General features: G+C 37.5%; 2 protein-coding genes across 6 annotated transcripts; both read left to right on the top strand.

Annotated features, from left to right (window-relative positions):
• Nucleotides 1-2626: 2626 nt before the first annotated feature.
• On the top strand, nt 2627-10486 carry LOC143860926 (non-structural maintenance of chromosomes element 4 homolog A-like). Of its 5 annotated transcripts, none has more exons than XM_077371805.1 (8): nt 2627-2762; nt 2913-2959; nt 8458-8691; nt 8791-8868; nt 8948-9197; nt 9334-9424; nt 9508-9727; nt 9829-10486. In XM_077371805.1, the coding sequence occupies exons 3-8, from the start codon at nt 8484-8486 to the stop codon at nt 10008-10010; spliced, it is 1029 nt and encodes a 342-aa protein (XP_077227920.1). In that variant the 5' UTR covers nt 2627-2762; nt 2913-2959; nt 8458-8483; the 3' UTR covers nt 10011-10486. The 5 variants fall into 5 exon arrangements, with proteins under 5 accessions (XP_077227920.1, XP_077227928.1, XP_077227912.1 ...); XM_077371797.1 differs by having other exon boundaries at nt 2629-2762; nt 2870-2959; XM_077371819.1 differs by lacking the exon at nt 2627-2762 and having other exon boundaries at nt 2776-2959; nt 9829-9920; nt 10120-10486.
• A 2868-nt stretch (nt 10487-13354) lies between these two features.
• LOC143850137 (alpha/beta-Hydrolases superfamily protein) lies at nt 13355-19834 on the top strand. Its single transcript, XM_077359433.1, has 2 exons — nt 13355-13732; nt 19411-19834. Exons 1-2 carry the CDS (start codon nt 13387-13389, stop codon nt 19731-19733), a joined length of 669 nt encoding a protein of 222 aa, XP_077215548.1. The 5' UTR covers nt 13355-13386; the 3' UTR covers nt 19734-19834.
• The last annotated feature ends 9 nt before the right edge of the window (nt 19835-19843 follow it).

The following is a 19843-nucleotide window of genomic DNA, read 5'->3' as shown; positions in this document are numbered from 1 at the left end:
ATTTTGAATCCCTTGTTGGAAGTTACTAAAGGTTTAGGGTTTCTAAACTTAAAAGTTTCCTTTGATTTGGATTCTCTAAACCATGGATTGCCATGTTTAGAGTTACTAAAGTTGTATGGCCTTGCATATTTAGAAACCTTTCATGTTCAAAGGGAAATCCCTTGAATTTGGAAACATTTGGGAAGGGAAAGATGACTCTAATTGCACTTTCTAATTAGGGTTTAATTGCCAAACGAATTTGGGCACTTTAGGAAAGCTCTATGAGAGCTTTTGCTTATAAAAGAGACCCTTGGTCCCTCTTGCCACACACCACAACACTATAACTCATTGAGAGAGAGATAGTTCACTTTTGAGAAGTTTCTCATAGACCTATTGGTGTGCAAGCTAAGAGAAGATCAAAGGGGCGTTTCTAGGCTTTTCGCCATGCTCAGAAAAGCTACGAGGATCGTCAGATTATACACGTTCAAGCACAAGCCATGGTGAAAGGTACATCAAACCCATCTCGTTTAAATTCGAATTTTTCTTTGTTTTCATTGCCCAGGATCCAAAGGGATCATTAAGTTAATGTTTAGAATAACATCCCTATCAGCGTGTGTTTGCATAACGAAATGGAATCACAAATACTTTTAATTCTACTCACAAATCTCAAAATTCTATCGGTGCTCACCATTCAAATTTTAAAATTTTGAGATCTATGATCGCCTGGGATGTTGAAATGTAGGTAATAATCCTATACATTGTACTTAATCTATACGATATCATTCAAAGAAGACATATCAGATCTAAGGAAATTAATACAAATGAAGAACTCTACGTACTTTTAAAAAAATCAAAGACAAACTAATTTTCAAAGAAATTAAAGTGGGGAAACACTACCAAGCTTTTGTTATAAGAAATCAATTGGGATTTTCTTTCTTCTTCTTATTGCATGCAAGAATATTATTACTTGTGATCAAAATTGATTCTCAATCCCTTGAGAATCTCTTGTTTTCGTTTTTGGTAATTGGTGGTAGATGAATAATCATTTAAGGTCACTCCCATAGTGTGAATCTTCAAATTAAGTGGCCAAATTAACTTGTTTCACTTGTGTATGATTCCTTTATGCATGTATATGGTGCTTTCGTAGAACTGTTCCAAGAAAAAGCACTAGCACAATTACAATGAGACTTGTATTATGTTCGCGATTGTGGACTCCCCGTGTTGAGTCCCTTGTCCGAGTTGCCCTACAAAGTCCATAACAATACCTTTGACCCTCTCGATTAATAATTGTGCCAACCGAGTATTCAGTTGCATTAACATGAGTACTTGACCGCATCGTGCTGAGTTGACTAGGATTTCCTTTGGCCGCATTTTGACCCTTATCCGTTGTTTCAGCTCACTCTGATGCCGATCGATTAGCTCGGCATGGTGTCGAAAGGGATAGCCTAGCCATCTTTGATTTCTTACCTCCTTGATATATTTTGCTTTCCTTTGTTTCTTTTCTTTTGCCTGTTTCCTCCTTATTTGTTGTTTTTTATTTCTGCCACCGCTTTTAATAATATTTGATAGGCCATTAAAAAATAGTTTAAATGACATTGTACCACCTTGATTTCCCAAAATTCATTTCCATAGATCGGACGGTTAGGATCATCCTATGGAAATGATTTTTCGGGCACAACCTATTTGCTTTGTGACCCAACAAATGAATGGTTTGGATCATCCTATGAAGTGATCCTTACAGTACTTTTTAAAAAAATACCAGACTACAAGCGTATATAGATAAAGCCTTCCTTTGTCCATTTCTTTGTTTCGATACGCCATTACATAATCGTTTTTGTGTTTACTTTCCTTTGAACTAGGGCTGCAACTTGGGTCGGGTTTTACCCAACACGCATCGACCCGACCTGAAAGTAACATGGGTCGGGTTCAGAAATCATGGGTCTTGGGTAGGGTCGGGTTGTAAATTGGAAAACCCGACTCAATCTTGGGTAGGGCAGGGTTTAAAGAAAAAAAAACTTGAATTCTGAAACCCGACCCAACTCAAATGGTTGTACTGTGACTTTCTTAAATATCTCTTGAATAACATAGATAATTATTTTCCAATATATTGATACAATTGTTTTCATTAGATGATCATGTCTGTTATGTGAAAATATATGAAAATATATGAAAATACAGTGTCCTCCTTAATTTATATACTTTCTTAAAATTAGTCACTATCCTACACTAAAAAATGAAAACCTGACCCGACGCGAGAAACTATCTTGGGTAGGGGTGGGTTTACAAATTTCGGGTTTTCCGGTAAAATATTATACCCGACCCGACCCAAGATAATTCTCGGGTAGGGTAGGGTTTTGGAAAGCCCAACCCGCCCTACCCGAGTTGCACCCCTACTTTGCACGTATATAATTTGATTTTACATCATAGCAAAAATTCCCCACACTTTAAAAAGCCCCTAAAATCACCCATATATTATCAAGGGCTAAGATACATCCTATCAGGGTGGGACCGGCAGGCATTAGGTGCGGACTTGTGGTGGCCCTCCCCATTAGTCATTGTGGGTTTAAAAATTCAAACGCCTCCATGGCTCCGTTCAGCTATAAAACGCGTTTCCCCGCTCCTCACAAGGTTTTTCCCCTTTCTTTCGTCTTTTTCTGTAGTTTGCATCTTTTGCCTCTGTAGATACTCATTTCTTCTCTCTCTACGCTCTCTCTCTCTCTCTCTCTCTCTCTCTCTCTCTCTCTCTCTCTGAGATCTCATTTTAGAAGATCTGCGCCTGCAAGGTAAGATCAAGATCCAAGATTTTTTCTCCAATTTCCCTCGATTTCTTTCTTATTTGTTTGTAATGAAGATTGTATTTTTCTGGTTCGAGTATCTGGCTTCTTTGTAGATTATTTTGGATAATAATCGGTTTTGGAGTCCGTGATTTGCAGTAGAGTAAAGCTGATAATCTGTCGAGATTATTTTGCAGTAGATCTAGGTAATTCTCCAATTTTATTCTTCTTATTTTTAAGGAAACTGTGATTAGATGAAATCTTTACAATTTTTAGAAATTAAGAGATGAACGATGAGGATTTTATTTTATCCTACTGTTAAAGTAGATCTAGGTAATTCTCCAATTTTATTCTACTTATTTTTTAAGGAAACTATGATTAAATGAGATCTTTACATTCTTTAGAAAGTCAGTAATGAAAGATGAGGATTTTATTTTATCTTATTAGGTACTCTCAAGGATTTCATGTAAACTAGTTCCATGTTTTATAGTGCATGTATTGAGAATTTGATTTGAATGGATCTCAAAAGTAGTTCATGAGGATTTCTCAATCAGGAAGGTTGATCATTGCTTGCGGTTACCTGAAAGACATGAATATATAGTTGTTTATTTATTATATTAACTTTTTGCACTGAATAATTCAACTGTGGACAATATGCTCAATTTCATTTATCAGTGTTCTTCTTTTGGTTGTGATCCATCTGGTGGTGATAAGTATGGAGACTGCATTTACGAAGAAAACAGCTTCTTAATATGCAAATGTTTGAGCAATCTGGTTAGGTAAATGATGATTTTCTATGCTGGATATTGTGCACGTATTTGTTAGTCAAATGCCAAATCAACATTACTTTTCAAAGTTTTCCACTAATAACTCCTACGGTCTTAAGGATAAGTACATATCACAAGCTTGTGATTCCACAGAGCATCTGCAGTTTTTTGTAAAGTTTGATAATTCTATGATGTTTCTAAAGTCAAGTCAGTGTTATATACATATCAAATATTTGCTCATCCAATAGGGTGGATGGGAAGCTAGTGCATGTGTATGCTGGCTGATTTGACCAATAACTTGTTGGCATAGCTTATCATTGTTTTTTGAGGATCGTGAAAAAATAAAAGGACGATGCTTAATTCCCTTTTGTGCGGTTAGATGGATTATATTGGTGATTCTTTGGGACTTTTCTTTTATATTGTTTGTTTTGATTTATCTATCCCTTTCTCCCACCCTATGATTTAGCCGACAAGGGTTGGGCCTGCAGCTCAATGGTTAAGGCTTTGTATCTCAACCTTGAAGTTACAGGTTCAATCCCAGCTTACCTACCAAAAAAAATAAAATGAAATAAATTTAGCTGAAGCTTTAAATTTTCATGTCGACACATATCGACACTTTTTCAATACTTGTAAACGTACTGCTAAACGTTATTGTATCATGTCAAGTGAAATACTATTTATTATCGAACATTGTGTCTACTTCCTCTTTTATCATTAATTTTTATTTTATGATTAACTCTTCTTTAACTAGTATTTCTTGTTACCCGCCTTCTTGAAACCTAAAACACTAAACAAACACTCTTCCAATATTTATTCATTGCATTCTATTGGTCTCTCTTTCTTGATGCATATTTCTTTGAGACTTATAGTTGCTTAATCCTAATATTTATTAGTTTTTTAAATGAATATCATATTTATTTTGTTAAAAATTATGATTGGTAATCAATACTTATATGTAAGATGTGTATGGGCCTTTCCCCATTTCTAGTTTTTAGGGGTTTCCGTATCAGGCATCTCGTATCCTCACAACACTGGACACACGATTCCGTGTCCACAAATCATAGTTCCTAATGCATTCCATTACAATAAAACATGTAATCTTATATCCATCACTCTGTTGGCTGTTGCAGGACTTGGAGAGTAAGTTTTAGGTGGCTAGGTTATCATGAATTTATCTTTTTTTTTTGTTTTTTCTAACAGGTGAATCTCAGAGGACATTTTACTCAGTAAACCCCATTGGTTGTCTTAGTAGCACCACAAATGATTACATACGTTAGTAATAAATATGTTATGTTATTGTTAATAATTGAAGGAAAAGATATTACAGAATTCACTGTTAAGCTATGATTTAGCCGACACTTTGAATTTATTGCTGACACACATGTCCGACACGACACGCATATCGACACGTGTTGACACTCCTTTGGACACTTTTAAATGTATTGCTGAGAGTGTTAGTTAATATGGGTGTGTGGACACGTATTTATGTAATAATCAATAATTTTGTGTAAGTACGTTACCAATTTCTAGATTTTTAGATGTTGCCATGTTGGACAACTCATATCCTTGTTGAAACTCGACGCACGCATCCATATCGAAAATTATGATTATATATAATTTCTATTTAGCCGTGTCCCCGTTTCTAAATTTTGGGGGTTGTCGTGTCCGACACTCCGTGTCCGTGTCCACAAATCATAGCTGTTAAGTATTGCACTGTGCTTTCATAATACATGGAGTTATTCACTTGATAGTCACTCAGCATAAACTCAAAGTCACCACATATTATAAAGATCTAGGAGATGAGTCATTGAGCTAAACTTCTGAAGAAAACTGGATGACACAAATCATGGTGATTACCATAAAGAATCATGGCTACTAAGTTCAAGAAACACCGCAGAATAGAAATTGAATTACTAGAATTCAATTATATTCATATAAGCACACTCTCAGAAAGGGAAAACGGTTGTGAATGGGACCTTTCCAAGAAAATAAGAGGGATATTTTTTTCATGTGAGAAATGTGGGAATATCTCAATTGGCAAGATATTCCACTGGTGTTTAACTAGATTTACAATAGGGGAAGTTTTGGTCAGATTCATTTTCCTAGACAAAGAAATTGAGCACCAGTAGCATAATTGCAATAAGTCAGTTGTAAGTGGGAGATTTTTGTTACATGTGATTTTTTTTTTTTTTTTTTTGAAAAGGCAAGATGAATTCATTAAAAAAGAAGAGGGCCGAGGTGGACCTCAACCAAAATTACAAGAAAACAAAACAACAATAACAAAAAAATACAAATCTCAGGGAGGAAGTCAAACCACTCCAACTCCAACCTCCTAACCCCACTCCTAGCCAAGGAGTCCGCCTCCCCATTAGCAGATCACTGAACATGATTGAAAACAATAGATGAGCCCTCAATTAAATCATCTATTTCATCAAAAGTAGAAGAAAATCTCCAAGGAGGCGACACCAAACCCTTCAACCATCTAATCACATTCAAAGAGTCTCCCTCCACAATAGTGCTATCCATGCTATCTCTCTCAAGCCTTTTTATGCCATGATAAACCGCCATCACCTCGGCCTCCGAGGCATCACAAACTCCAAGAGGGCGGGAAAAAGCCCATACAACTTCACCACAAGCGTCCCGACACAAACCACCAACTCCGGCCGGGCCCGGGTTCCCAATACTTGACCCATCAAAGTTAATTTTGAACATGTCAGTAGGCGGAGCCTCCCATCTCTGAACAATCCGATGCCGGATCTCACTACTAAAGCAAACAATCCTCCAACCCTCCCATAAATCAAAGGCCGATACAAAACGGAAAGCCGGTAAACTTCTTGCCCATGAAATAGTGAGCGTAATAATTTTCATATATAGCCAATACGGAGATTTTGCAACCCCTTCAAAGACACGGGAGTTTCTCTCTTTCCATATCACCCACCATGTTGCAAGAAGACACAAATTCCACAATACTTTGCCTTTCTTCTTCCATGGCACAAAGGTCCAAAGAAGCATCAACTCCGGAATAGAGAATGGAAAAATCCAACAGATGTCAAATCTCAGAAATATCAAACTCCATACCTGACACGTAAAGGAGTCATGCATGAAGAGATGATCCACAGATTCACCATCTTTCAAGCATAGGGGGCAATGGTCAACAAGCATCATATCGCGCTTCCGGAGGAAGTTAATCGATTGAATCCGATCGCGACATACCGTCCATCCAAAGATACCAACTCTAGGCGGACAATGAAATTTCCATACCTCGGCTGAAATGGAGGATACACTACAAGGCAACAAGCTGAAATAGGAAGATTTGACAGAGAAAAAACCAGAAGATTCTGCAGTCCATACTCTTTTATCCAAACCGCTTCTCTTAATGTAGCAACCATCTAAAAGCTTAAGAAATTGGGCAACCGACTCTAGCTCCCGATCAAAGAAGTTCCTTCTAAAACTCTCTTTCTCAACGGCTACACTATATAAATCCGGGAATAAACTCATAAGAGGCTCATCAGCACACCACACATCCCTCCAAAATTTAATCCGAGCCCCCGAATACACTCTAAACCTAACACTCAAATGAAAAGCAAATGACATTTTCAAAATGTCACGCCAAACGGTCAAACCTTGTTTCTTGAATTGGTTATTGGATTCCCACTTCCCCGGCTTACACCCATATTTACTCCCAATTACCCTAACCCACAACTGAGAATTTTCCTCCCCAAACCTCCATAACCATTTTCCTAACAAGGCATGATTAAATTCTTTCACTCTCCTAATACCCAAACCTCTATTCTTAACAGGTAGGCACACACTCTTCCAACTCACCAATACCCTTTTTCCTTTCATTGCCTCCCCATAAAAATCTACATTGGATTTGTTCAATACGCGACGCAACACTGACCGGGCATTTAAACAAAGACAAAAAATATATGATTTTTTTCAATACGCATTACATGTGAATTTTATGAGTAGTGTCTTCTCAACTTGTGTTATCTACAATTGGATGCATCCATCCCTAGTGATTTACACGCATGGTATAGTTGTCCTGGGTTGATACCCCTTGTGAGAATAATCAAAGTATAAGGAAACACATTCAGCTCAATTGTCTCAATTTGTTCGAGGTTGCCAAGGAGTTGGGGTAAACTTGTTAATAAAAATGACTGATGAATGCCAAACAATGCACAGCTGTATATATTAAAAACGGGACCGGAAGAAACATACATACCCAAATAAGCAAGCTGAAGGACTACATTTGTCTCCCTTGGAACTACCTATACCCGAAACTCCGTTATATAGAGGTTTGGTAATACATATGACTTGTAAGCAATAGGGGCTAATCCCACTTAATAACGATAGCTCCAGAAATGTAGTTTAGCAATGCATAATTGTAAAATTGCACCATTACTTAGGGACTACATTGAGTTTTTTCATAACAGTTGGGGATTGGGTATGATATTAGATACATTGAACTCAAGGGGAACGCTAGTTAGATTCAGTGAATGAGGTTTACTTAGAAATATTAGCATTTACACATTGATGTTGCTTGGACAAGATTTTGATAATTGCATTCAGGTTAATCCTGGTGAAACTATGTAGGCATTTTCTTAAATAAATATGGATACTTAATGCAGGTGGACATGGGAAACTTCCCGGTTAATGACAAAACTGGGATAGTTAAGCAATGCATAATAATAAAATAACAGCACAACATTGTTGGAAATTGATTTTTTATTCATAACAGTTGGAAATTGGATATGAGACTAGATGCATTGAACTCAAGGGGCATGCTAGTTAGATTCAGTGAGTGAGGTTTGCTTATAAGTATCATCATTTACACATTGATTTCGCAATGAGAAGATTTTGATATTTGCATTCAATTTTTTCCTGCTAAAAGCTGTGTAGGCATATTCTTAAAAAAATCTGGTTACTTAATGCAGGTTACAATAAGAAATTGCAAGTGGACATGGGAGGCTTGAGGATTAATGAGAGAACTGTGATCGAAACTAACGGTCTAAATCAAGAGCAAATGATTGAGAAAGTTGCCACATTACGTTCACAGGAACATGAACATGAAAATGAAAATGGTGACAGAACTCCAAGTAGCCAGCAGTGTGTGACAGACCTTCATAGTTTGAGGTCGCAGTATGTTGCTTTCAATGATTCAATCATGGGTATTTTTCCTCCCATGCATTCTTTTGCAGCAAAAAAAAAAATCCTTTTTTGAATCCTACCACTCCAGAAATTCAATCAATTGGATTTTGCTGAAAAAGGAGGAGAGGAAATTTCAAGAGCAGAATCGGATGAGTTCTATGCGACAATTCGCCAAGTAGAAAACCTGCATCAACAAGGTGATTATATTTGCTTTTGGCTGTAATGGTAATGTTATGTGGTGCCTTTGTCTTATTTATATTTGCTTTCATTTTTCAGTTCAGAAACCCCGAGAGCAAGTTTCTGATGCAGAGACCCTTCTCAACATTGTGAATACCTTGTTTTCATCCCTCAAATCCTCTCACAACCCTGAGGATATTCTACTATCAGATTTTATTTCTAGTCTGATAGAGAGATATGAAGAAAACGGAGGTGTGGCAGGTTGCAATGATCACAAAGCTGTATCCTGGATGAAGATGGGCTTAGATGCATCTTATATCTTTAGAAAAGGCTTAGGAATGCATACCATGTAAACATCCTCGAGCTTTTCTATACAGCAATTGTTGTTCTGCTCTAGAAGAGATATAGGCCCTTTCGTTTTGGATTTTGAGTCAAAAACTGTTTTTTAGTTCCACTCTGCTATTCCTAACCCTGGTTTTGTTCAGGGTTGGACCAATGGATGTCAAACCAACCCATAAGATGGTTATTACTCGAAGGAAGCGTGTGAGGGCTCCAGATATTTGTCGTCCCGATGAGGTGAATCAATCACAATTTCTCAGAGCCACATAATGTAGATTTTTTTTTTTTTAACTTTTTAAATAGTTTTCTAATGCCTTTAGGTGGAAGATACTGCAAGCACAAACAAAATTGATGATACCCAGAAAAATGTGTCAACAATGTTTGAAATTTTGAAGAAGCAGAAGTGCATCCAACTGGAGAAGCTACTACTGAACCGAATCTCATTTTCTCAAACCATAGAGAACATATTTGCCCTTTCATTCCTTGTCAAAGATGGAAGAGCTGAAATAAAAGTTAATGAAAATGGGATGCATCTCGTCTGTAAGATTTCTAGAATGCAGACTGCAGAGTTCTAGGCACTTTTTATTACTTCTATACCATGAAACTCTTCCTAAATATAAGTTTCTTTTGGCGTCCATCAGTACCACGAAATGCTCCTACTGCAGAGGCAATTGCGAGTGGGGAGATCACTTACTATCACTTTGTTTTCAGGTTTGATTTCAAGGATTGGAAGGTAAGCATTCCAAAGTTTGGAAAAAGTCCGAGTTGGTTTGCATATAATTTGCAGAAAAATAATACCATATTACATAGGGACCCTTTGTAATTTGCAGCAAAAGTAGCATTTACTTGCTACACAGAAACAATCACTAGTCTTTCCAGAAATTGTTTTTTTCCAGTTCTCATTTTACTTATCTGGCATTGAGGTTTTACAGTTAATGATGACTAGAGTTGAGAAGGGGGATGAGGTGATGCCCCACAGGACTAGTTTCCATTGACAAAAGCCTCATATCAAGAAGTTCTTGAGAATGAGGCCTGATGAAGAGGGGATAGATTGGACACTTGTGATGTTGAAATGGAGGCCATTTTTACTTTTAGGATTCAAATACAGCACAAGGGAATTTCTTTGTAGCTTCTTGTATATAAATTTCATTCCATAACTGATGCTGTTGATTTTCTACACTGGTGATGAAACACATTTCTTGTACAAATCTTCCCATTTTCTACACTGGTGATGAAACACACTCTTGTTTGGGTGTTGACAAAAAGTGTATGCAAGCTTAAGGTTCATCCGCCGGCCATTCGAGGAACCAAGTCTGAAAAAAATTTAAAGAAAAAAAATGTGTTTAAAGTTGATCATTTTATAATATGAGGAATACTAGCCACAGATGCAAGGGCTGTGTATGCACCTTAAAGGCTTAAGCTCTTCTCAAAATAATTGTTTTTTTCCATATTTTTTCGACCACTTCACACCATAACCTCAATCATGCCCTCTCTAACTCTTCCTGCTCATTTCTCACCACTTGTAAACTAACGTTCCATGAAAACAAAATTCATGGTTGCCAAACATGGCCTTGGATGTTTTGATTGTGCTCAACTAAATAAAATTTGGGAGAAAAAGGTAAGTATGCTTGTTTTTCGACCTCTCGAGGGGAAAATACAGATACACCCGTCAACTATGGCCAAATTACACTTCTAATCCCGTGGTATCGAAGGTCCTAAAGACACCGCCTCAACTTTCTGACATTTTTAAGTAGAACCCTTCTGTTGACGGTCCGTTAGTTTAACTTGACGGAATGATTAAAACTAACCATGATTAATATTTTGAAGATAAAAATACCCTTGTTACTGGTTTTAAGCCATTGGCAGAGGGATTAGGGCTACGTCATTTCCCACCGCCGCCGTCGCCATCTCCGGCCACAGCTGTCACCTCCACCGCAGACAATGAAACCCCACTCCATGGCTACATCAAACCCCACATTTGAAGGAAAAAATTCTAATAAAAAAGAAAATCTAAAATATTAGGGCTTCTGTGCAAAGCATGATAATGATGTGAATGAAGACAAATACAACCCCTACATCGAGGGTTTGTGCTAATAAATAAACAAGGGTTTGAATCAAACCCTAATTTTCAGTTTTCAGGTATGAAAATCCTAATTTTTAGTTGGGGAAGACCAGTGCATTATAGTCATTCCTCCTCTCCGTCCACTCCGTCATGTTAAAAAAATCCACGGATAGTTTAGGGGTCTCTTTGGTAACTTCGAAACCATGGGTTAGAAGTGGAATTTGGCCATAGTTGAGGGTGTGTATCTGTTATTTTTCCCAAAAAATAAAAATAAAAATTGAACCTCAAAAGTCTGGCTCGAGTCAAACGCTCACCGAGTGAACTCGGCGAGATTCTTTTCCCAGTTTGACCCTGATACACCAACCATAGTTGGGAGAAAGTGAATGCATCAACCACCCTCTCTCTAGTCTCTCTCGGTCTCTTTAGTTTCTTGGAACAATTACCAATAGGAGACAAAAATTAGGCGGAATTATCAACAGGAACCATGCTTTTAAGAAATTATCAACGAGGGACAAAAGAGGTCTTGTCAGTAAAAGTTGGACGAAAATGCCCTTTGGCATTTACAACATGTTTTCATCTTGTTTTTTCCTTCTTCCCTCTTCTTTTACTTTTCCATTTTCACTTTTTTTATTTTTTTACCCTACTAGTCATCTCCCTCTTTGTCCAGCCACCATTGTTGCTGGCAAGTTTTGAAAAGTTGAATGTTGAGTTCTTACCATATATCTCTTTGTATCTAGGTTTTGTTTTTATTTTTTTTAGGGTTTTGCACTATTTTTCATTCCATTGTTTCCGATTTATCTTGTTTAGGGTTTAAGCGGTTTGTATTTTAGGGTGTGTTCTGGAGATAATGCATGGATGGGTTCACTTACTTTTTGGAAGACAAGTGGTTGTATAAGAAAATTTTGATGTAATACATGTATGGATGGCTACACATTTTTTTGATATACTTAATTTTTTTTTGTAATACACAAATTGGGATGTAATACATGATGCACATTTAATGAAAACAACATCATTTTCTTTTGTTATTTCTATCATGAGCAGAATTGTAATGCGATTAGAAGAGTTCCTATAGGCAGGGGGTTTTGTAGCAGAAGGGGTTTATCAACTCTTTGAAAGGGGGTTAGCAACTCTCAAAAGTAGGGTTACCAATTTCCAAATGAGCTTATCAACTACCTGAAAATTGGCCGAGGGTACTGGAGTTTTGGAAGGGATTTTCAAGTCTCTGGGATTTTGGGGTTATCCAGCATAAAAAATGGAGTTACCAATTTCTGAATGGGGTTATCAAGTCCTTGAAAATTGGCCGAGGGTACTGGAGTTTTGGAAGGGGGTTTCAAGTCTCTAGGACTGGGGTTATCTAGGATAAAAAATGGAGTTACCAATTTCCGAATGGGATTATCAAATCCCTGGAAATTGACCGAGGGTACTGGAGTTTTGGAAGGGGGTTTTCAAGTCTTTGGGATTGAGGTTATCTAGTATCAAAATGGGGTTACCAATTTACGAATGGGCTTATCAAGTCCCAAAAAATTGGCCAAGGGTACTGGAGTTTTGGAAGGGGGTTTTCAAGTCTCTGGGATTGGGATTATCCAATATCAAAATAAGGTTACCAATTTCCGAATGGCTTATCAAGTCCCTTATGAACACGTTTTTACTTCCTGTTTTTTCACTCGTTCATTTTCAGTGTTTTTTTTTCTACTGTACGATTCATCTTCCTCATCTGCTATTGAAAGGGAGAAGGAGAAATGCAAAACCCTAAAACAAATGAAAAATAAAACCTAAATATAGGAATGAACTCGCGTTTTAAGTTTTCCCGCCTTCAATGTTAGCTAAACGATGAAGAAGATAACTGGTAGGGTAAAAAAAAAAGTTGAAAATGGAATATAGTAAACAAAAGAGGGAAAGAAGAGTGAAAGAGGGAAAGTGGAAAAGCAAAACATGTTGCTAAAGAAAAGGGCATTTTCGTCTAGCTTTTATGACAAGACCTGTTTGTCCCTCGTTGATAATTTCATAAAAGCATGGGTCCGGTTGATAATTCCGCCTAATTTTGGTACCCATTGGTAATTGTTCCTGGTTTCTTTGTTCTTCTTTTTCTTCAAAACCCCCATAGATTAACATCTCTCTCTCTCTCTCTCTCTCCATGTCAACATCTTCTGGTTCGGAGTCTTGTACGGTTGAAACAAGTGATGGGGTTAAGCTTCGGACTCGGATCTTCAAACCCAACGAGCTAATGGACAATTTGGTGATTATCCTAGTCCATCCTTTTGCCCTTCTTGGGGGTTGCCAAGCTCTTCTTAGGGGAATTGCTGTTGGGTTAGCAGAAAGAGGATACAGAGCTGTCACTTTTGATACCAGAGGTGCCGGTAGATCTACGGGTAGAGCTTCTTTGACCGGTTTTTCTGAAATTCGTGATGTCATTGCTGTTTGTAAATGGGTCTCTGAAAATTTGTCTACTGATAGGATTCTCTTGGTGGGTTCTTCTGCAGGTACTACTTTTGTCCCCCCTAATATGTTTTTTCTTGAGTTTTTTTTTATAAGCTTTGTAGGTTTTATGATTTTTGGATATTGATGAGTGAATCATGGGTTTTGATTAAATGGGTATTTGTTTATGAATTTTGTGATTGTATGGAATTGCTAATCATGTTAGGAGAACTTTGATTAGATGGGTTTTGTGTGATTTAGGGTTCTGGGGCCTACTGTTCATTTGGTGTGGAGAGGCGTGAAGATCGGTCTGTATTGGTTGATTGTTTGATTGAGTATTATGATGAAATTATGAGTTTTTAATATATGGGTTTCTGTTACGTCCCGAATTGGTTCGTAACGTGATTGATCTTCTTAGAGGGAAGATCAGCCTCTTGATCCACTTCGAGGGAAGGATCAACCCTCCTTTGTGCACAAGACACACTTTGTCAAACTAATTTCTTCATTCCTTCAATTCCAAAACGAGTGTTTTGATCTTCTTAAAATCCTCACGCATCGAATTCAAAATCTCCGAAGATATAGCCATGGCGTATGATCGACCGCTTTGATACCACTTGTTACGAACCGATTCGGGTACGTAACAGTTTCTGTTTTTATGTGATCTTATCTTGTCAAAAATGAGGTTCATGCTCGCACATTTTTTTTATGAGTTTGTATAATTAGGGTTTTGGATGTTTTTTGTTTTTTAACCCAGAATTTATCTTAGGGTTTTGGATTTTATGGTTCATATGTTGTAGATGTATTCCATTTCAAATTTTTTTTTTTTTATAGTACCATTTCAAAAAAAATGTTGTAGATGTATTCAGATCTTACCCACCAAGACAAAATGTATTCAGATCTTTCTGTATAGGTTGTATAATGGGCTGGGTATTACACAGATATTAGGAATTTGATGGTATGAGAGATGAACTTCAATTTTAAGGGTTTTTAGCTTGTCAAAATGGTTTGGGTGTTGTGGTCTTAAGGCTTCGGGATCTAGGCTTCATTTGTTGATGATTTTGGACATTTACAGGCAAGATGGATTTTCTGGGCTTAGGCACTCATTCAAATTTGCTTGGGTTTAATTTATGTGAGAAAGTTTGACTTTGTTTTCTTGTTATAGATTAGGGGAAATGGTGTTGAAGGTCTAGTGAGATGATAGTGGTATCAATTTCATGCTGCAGTGTAGTATTATAGCTAGATTACTACCTGGGGTTAAGGAAATTTTAGCAAAATTTACTCAAGGATTTTGCTAGGGACCATAGCAGAAGGCATTTCGCGTGTGGGCTGTTGCATGTGAGAGCAGCCACATAAGATAGAATTAAATGATTAAGACAAAATCTGAGCATGCGTGACTGCTCTCACATGGAACAGCCCAGGCGCGAAATGCCTTCTGCGATGGTCCCTAGCAAATCCCTTTACTCAAATTTAAATCTTATAGTAATTAGTGTTTAGTTTTATTTATTGTAGCTGAGTCTTTCTAGAGATTGATAGAGTGATTTGTTTCAGCTCTATAAAGGATAATTCAAGGATTTTGCTAGGGACCATAGCAGAAGGCATTTCGCTCGTGGGCTGTTGCATGTGAGAGCAGCCACATATGATAGAATTAAATGAATAAGACAAAATCTGAGCATGTGTGGCTGCTCTCACATGCAACAGCCCAGGCGCGAAATCCCTTCTTCGATGGTCCCTAGCAAATCCCTTTACTCAAATTTAAATCTTATAGTAATTAGTGTTTAGTTTTATTTATTGTAGCTGAGTCTTTCAAGAGATTGATAGAGTGATCTGTTTCAGCCCTATAAAGGATAATTCAAGGATTTTGCTAGAGACCATAGCAGAAGGCATTTCGCGCGTGGGCTGTTGCATGTGAGAACAGCCACATAAGATAAGACAAAATCTGAGCATGTGTGGCTGCTCTCACATGCAACAGCCCAGTCGCGAAATGCCTTCTGCGATGGTCCCTAGCAAATCCCTTTACTCAAATTTAAATCTTATTGTAATTAGTGTTTTGTTTTATTTATTGTAGCTGAGTCTTTCTAGAGATTGATAGAGTGATCTGTTTTAGCTCTATAAAGGATAATTCAAGACATTAAATGTGACGGCATATTAAATCTCAAATGGGAGTTTTTTTTTTTTTGGGTAAGTAAGTTGGGGTTAGGCGGACCCCGACCAGCTAAAATAAATGAGAAAGAGAATTACAATCTATGGGGGCTCAAAGGCCAACAGGCGGGGAACATGCTCCCAGGAAACAAAAAGAACAAAAGAGACAAGAAAAAACATAAGAGATACAGAGCTATGTCCTTGTGTAGGGGACTCCAGCAGAATCAGTTGCAATAATATCTTTGAGAGGGTTTGGGATGGACGACGGAGGGATGTCATCACCCTTGCAAGGGCAGTCCTCTTTTGAAAGGAAATCAGCAGCTGAGTTTGCTTCTCTCCAAACATGAGTGACTTTCCAGTCAACAAAGGCAGCCAGACCAAGGCAGATTTTGTCCAACAAGGTGAGGGCCTTCCATGGGCAGGGGGCTTGAGAGTTGATAATATTGACTGCATTGAGGGAGTCAGATTCAACCCAGATTCTGTTGAGGGCTTTTTCCTGAGCCAAAAAGATTCCATAGTCAATAGCTTTCAGTTCCAAGATTGTGATGTCGTCGCCAGAAGCAAGAATAGAGAAGAGGGCGAGAACAGAGTTGGGGTCCCTAATTAGACCTCCCAAGGAGGCACCATTAACAAAAAGGGATGCATCAGTGTCAAATGGGAGTTGATAGAGAAAAGCCATATTTTTAAGGTAAGAGTTTTCATTGTAAGTGAAGAAATCAAAGTTACAAGAAGAGGAACAAGATGTCCCATTAGAAATTATAAAGATTGAATCTTCCTAAAAAAACCCAGAATTAGAAGCTTCATCTGATTATTATGTGCTACATACGAGGCTTAGGAACATTGATGTTACAGACAGTATATTTTTCATTATTATCAAACTGTGAAACTATATACCGCCTACATTAACAATTGAAGTAAAACTCGTTTGTGTGGACGAGGGTTGTGGTTTGACTTTTCTAATTGAAAATTTTCTCTTCTGCATATTACAATAGGCTGAAAAAGGGGCACATATATCACTTCCCTTAATATTTTGCTTCTCACAGATGTAGTGAGGCTTAAATACTTGCTAACCATGCAGAGTCAAGTACACGATGAACACCTTCTAATGAAAGTCTAGGGCTAGGACTGTTTTGCCATTCTCCTATATAGGCATTTGGTGTGTTTCTTTGAAAGTACTACAATATTTGCTACCTAAACGCCTACACACCCATATGTCTATGTATGCATAATTGTATATTATATAGTAGTTACATTTTACCTTTCCTTGCTCAGCTAACAAGTTCAAGACCTAGTTCTTTCTTGCTCAAGCTGCCTCATGCAAATATAGTGTAAGAGATTACAGCTCATAGATGTTCATACTTCATTCATACCAATTATTTATGCAACTTGGCATAAAAGTGTCTTGGTGCACCAGGGCTTGCATATAGCATCATGGAGCCCAACCTGCTGACATGTCCATAAACTTATGTATTATTATGTAAATTTTAGTTCAGAACTGCATACTATATAGAGTTGTTTATATGGAAAAATAAAAAAGCCATTTGATCCTTTAGATAGTATATAAATAGTACCAAAATGAGAAAGAAAATAAATTAAGTCCTGTGGTTATATGACAAGTAGTTATACCCATGCCGTCGTGTGTTTGACGTGGTAGTTCTTTTTAAAAGTGGGGAGTTCTTGCAACATAGCCTATTTAGTTTTTGTGTTTCCATATATAGAGTAGTTTATCTGGAAAAATAAAAAAGCCATTTGATCCTTTAGATAGTTTATAAATAGTACCAAAATGAGAAAGAAAATAAATTAAGTCCTGTGGTTATATGACAAGTAGTTATACCCATGCCGTCGTGTGTTTGACGTGGTAGTTCTTTTAAAGGTGGGGAATTCTTGCAACATAGCCTATTTAGTTTTTGTGTTTGCATTGCATGCAGAATGACACGGTTAGAGGTTTGCATTACAGTGTGTTGCAAATAACTTACCTAGTCTGTGGTAATGATACCAAGGAGTTTTACAGCAATTAGAGCAGGCAAAAGTGTGTCTGAGTGCCATGACTTAAATAAAAGTTGGAGAAATCACATGCAAATCTCAAATGCGGAAAAAATAATCAGTAAAAACAAGTGTGTTTCAATTAAGAAGGCTAGAAAGTCTGGGTGTTTCAACTAAGGTACTGCAAGGACATTCAAAATTTATTGAAAAGATTCAGAAACAAATTCAAAGAACAATGAACTGACTCAATTATGTGATTGATCAAATTCTTCTCAACATATGCAGCAGTTAACAGAACAGTTGGTCCAATAAGCTGCCAATTTCTAGAAAATTACGAAGCACATTTATGTTGTTTTATCAACAAGAAATTGAGAATAACACCTCCCAATTTATCCGATTAGGCCGCCAATAAAAATCCTATTTAAAAAAAAGGGATATCCATGACAGGGTCGGTCATGCACATAAGGTTTTGTGCAGCGGGACTACAAGCCGGTGCTATGCGAACAGTCATATAACACATTCAAATATAAAAATATAATATTTAAAAAAATATATGAAAATTAGAAATTTATGAAAAAAAAATGATAAGGAAACCTAATCTTTTGTGCAACCGTATTGACACATACACCCATGCTCATGTGGTCAGGTACCCGCTACGTGTTCCTTGTACAGATATGACCTGTAACAATGCTAAAGGATGCTGTTTGCACATCCTCTAATAACTGAGTCCCATCTGAAACCAGATGCTAAAATCGAAACCAGGAAAAAAAAGATTTACACTGGATTAGAGCTTAGGTAACATCTACAGTTTGGAAATGAAGGTTGCCATCAAGGAAGTAGAGATATCTCAAATCCCAGGATCTACACTGATGGTAATTGGCGTAACACGCGTGATGTCGTGATTTGAAACTGTTTACTTATATTCTGGTCTGCCTTGATGTTGTTTAACCTTATGTGTTCACTTTAGCCATCTTTCATCATTTACTACTGCTTCATATGCTTGGGATGTAATTTTGCATGAGGAAGAATAAGATACAAGAACCGCCATGGAGAGACACAGATAACCCATCCACATGCTGATTAATCAGACAAAAAATGTTTCGAGGAGGAAGTACTGTAAGAAGTAGAATTGAAAGTGAAGAAAGAAGTCTGTGGTGCTTGGATTAGAATAAACTAAGTCTTTAATACCAAGAAATAACCAAATGGCTCCTACTAATCTTTAAAATTACTCATGTAGCTGTATTAAACCTCTTTGCTTCATTATCTTTATTGATGAACATACCCAGAAATAGCTACCATTTACCTGTGTGTACACAATAAAATCAGGGCAATCTAGGGAGACTACGACTAGCCTCGCCCACAATTTTATGAAATGACTCGTTCCCTTTGCAATTGCAACGTACCTTCTCTTTTTGTTGGTTTGTTCTATGGCTTACTATTTGAAGATTTCAAGTAGGAAAGTGATATGCTCTCTCCCTTTTCTTCCCTGGGCCAACCCCACATTACAAGGGGTGGCCCGGGGAAGAAAACTAGTTGAATATATCGTTTCCATTTAAATTATTAAGTCTCCTGAGGTATCCATATCTCTACAGGCTTTTCTGAACTTTGTCTTCACACACAGGTGCGCCAATATCAGGCTCTGCAGTGGATCAAGTGGAACAAGTTGTGGGCTATGTAAGCTTAGGATACCCTTTCGGTTGGACTGCATCAATCCTCTTTGGAAGGCACCATAAAAACATTCTACAGTCCCCAAAACCGAAGCTCTTTGTTATGGGCACCCGAGACGGGTTTACAAGCGTAAGGCAGCTTGAGAACAAGTTGAAATCTGCAGCGGGCCGCATCGAAACCCATCTGATTGAAGGGGCAGGCCACTTCCAAATGGAAGGGCCTACTTACGATGCCCAAATGGTGGATCTGATTATAGGATTCATTCAATCCTTGTAGGTCTACCAAACGTTACAAGCTTGCCATGTATGTACTCTAAGAACATGTATAATGCCCTAGTTTGAAATTGATAGAAATCTTGGAGGGCGATTATTATCGTGGTGATTGTA

Source organism: Tasmannia lanceolata, unplaced genomic scaffold (genome assembly GCF_043159265.1).
Source record: "Tasmannia lanceolata isolate RefF3 unplaced genomic scaffold, GAP_Taslan_0.1 ptg000003l, whole genome shotgun sequence".
Lineage (NCBI taxonomy): Eukaryota > Viridiplantae > Streptophyta > Magnoliopsida > Canellales > Winteraceae > Tasmannia > Tasmannia lanceolata.
This window is presented reverse-complemented; position numbering and strand designations above follow the sequence as displayed.

What these genes read in the sequence shown, in the direction of transcription:
- LOC143850137 (XM_077359433.1), top strand. Translation starts at nt 13,387, where the DNA reads ATGTCAACATCTTCTGGTTCGGAGTCTTGTACGGTTGAAACAAGTGAT. An exon ending in CTTGGTGGGTTCTTCTGCAG is followed by an intron (nt 13,733 to 19,410) that starts GTACTACTTTTG and finishes CTTCACACACAG; the next exon opens with GTGCGCCAATATCAGGCTCT.
- LOC143860926 (XM_077371813.1), top strand. Translation starts at nt 8,484, where the DNA reads ATGGGAGGCTTGAGGATTAATGAGAGAACTGTGATCGAAACTAACGGT. An exon ending in TTTCAATGATTCAATCATGG is followed by an intron (nt 8,692 to 8,790) that starts GTATTTTTCCTC and finishes TTGCTGAAAAAG; the next exon opens with GAGGAGAGGAAATTTCAAGA. An exon ending in AAATGGGATGCATCTCGTCT is followed by an intron (nt 9,728 to 9,828) that starts GTAAGATTTCTA and finishes GGCGTCCATCAG; the next exon opens with TACCACGAAATGCTCCTACT.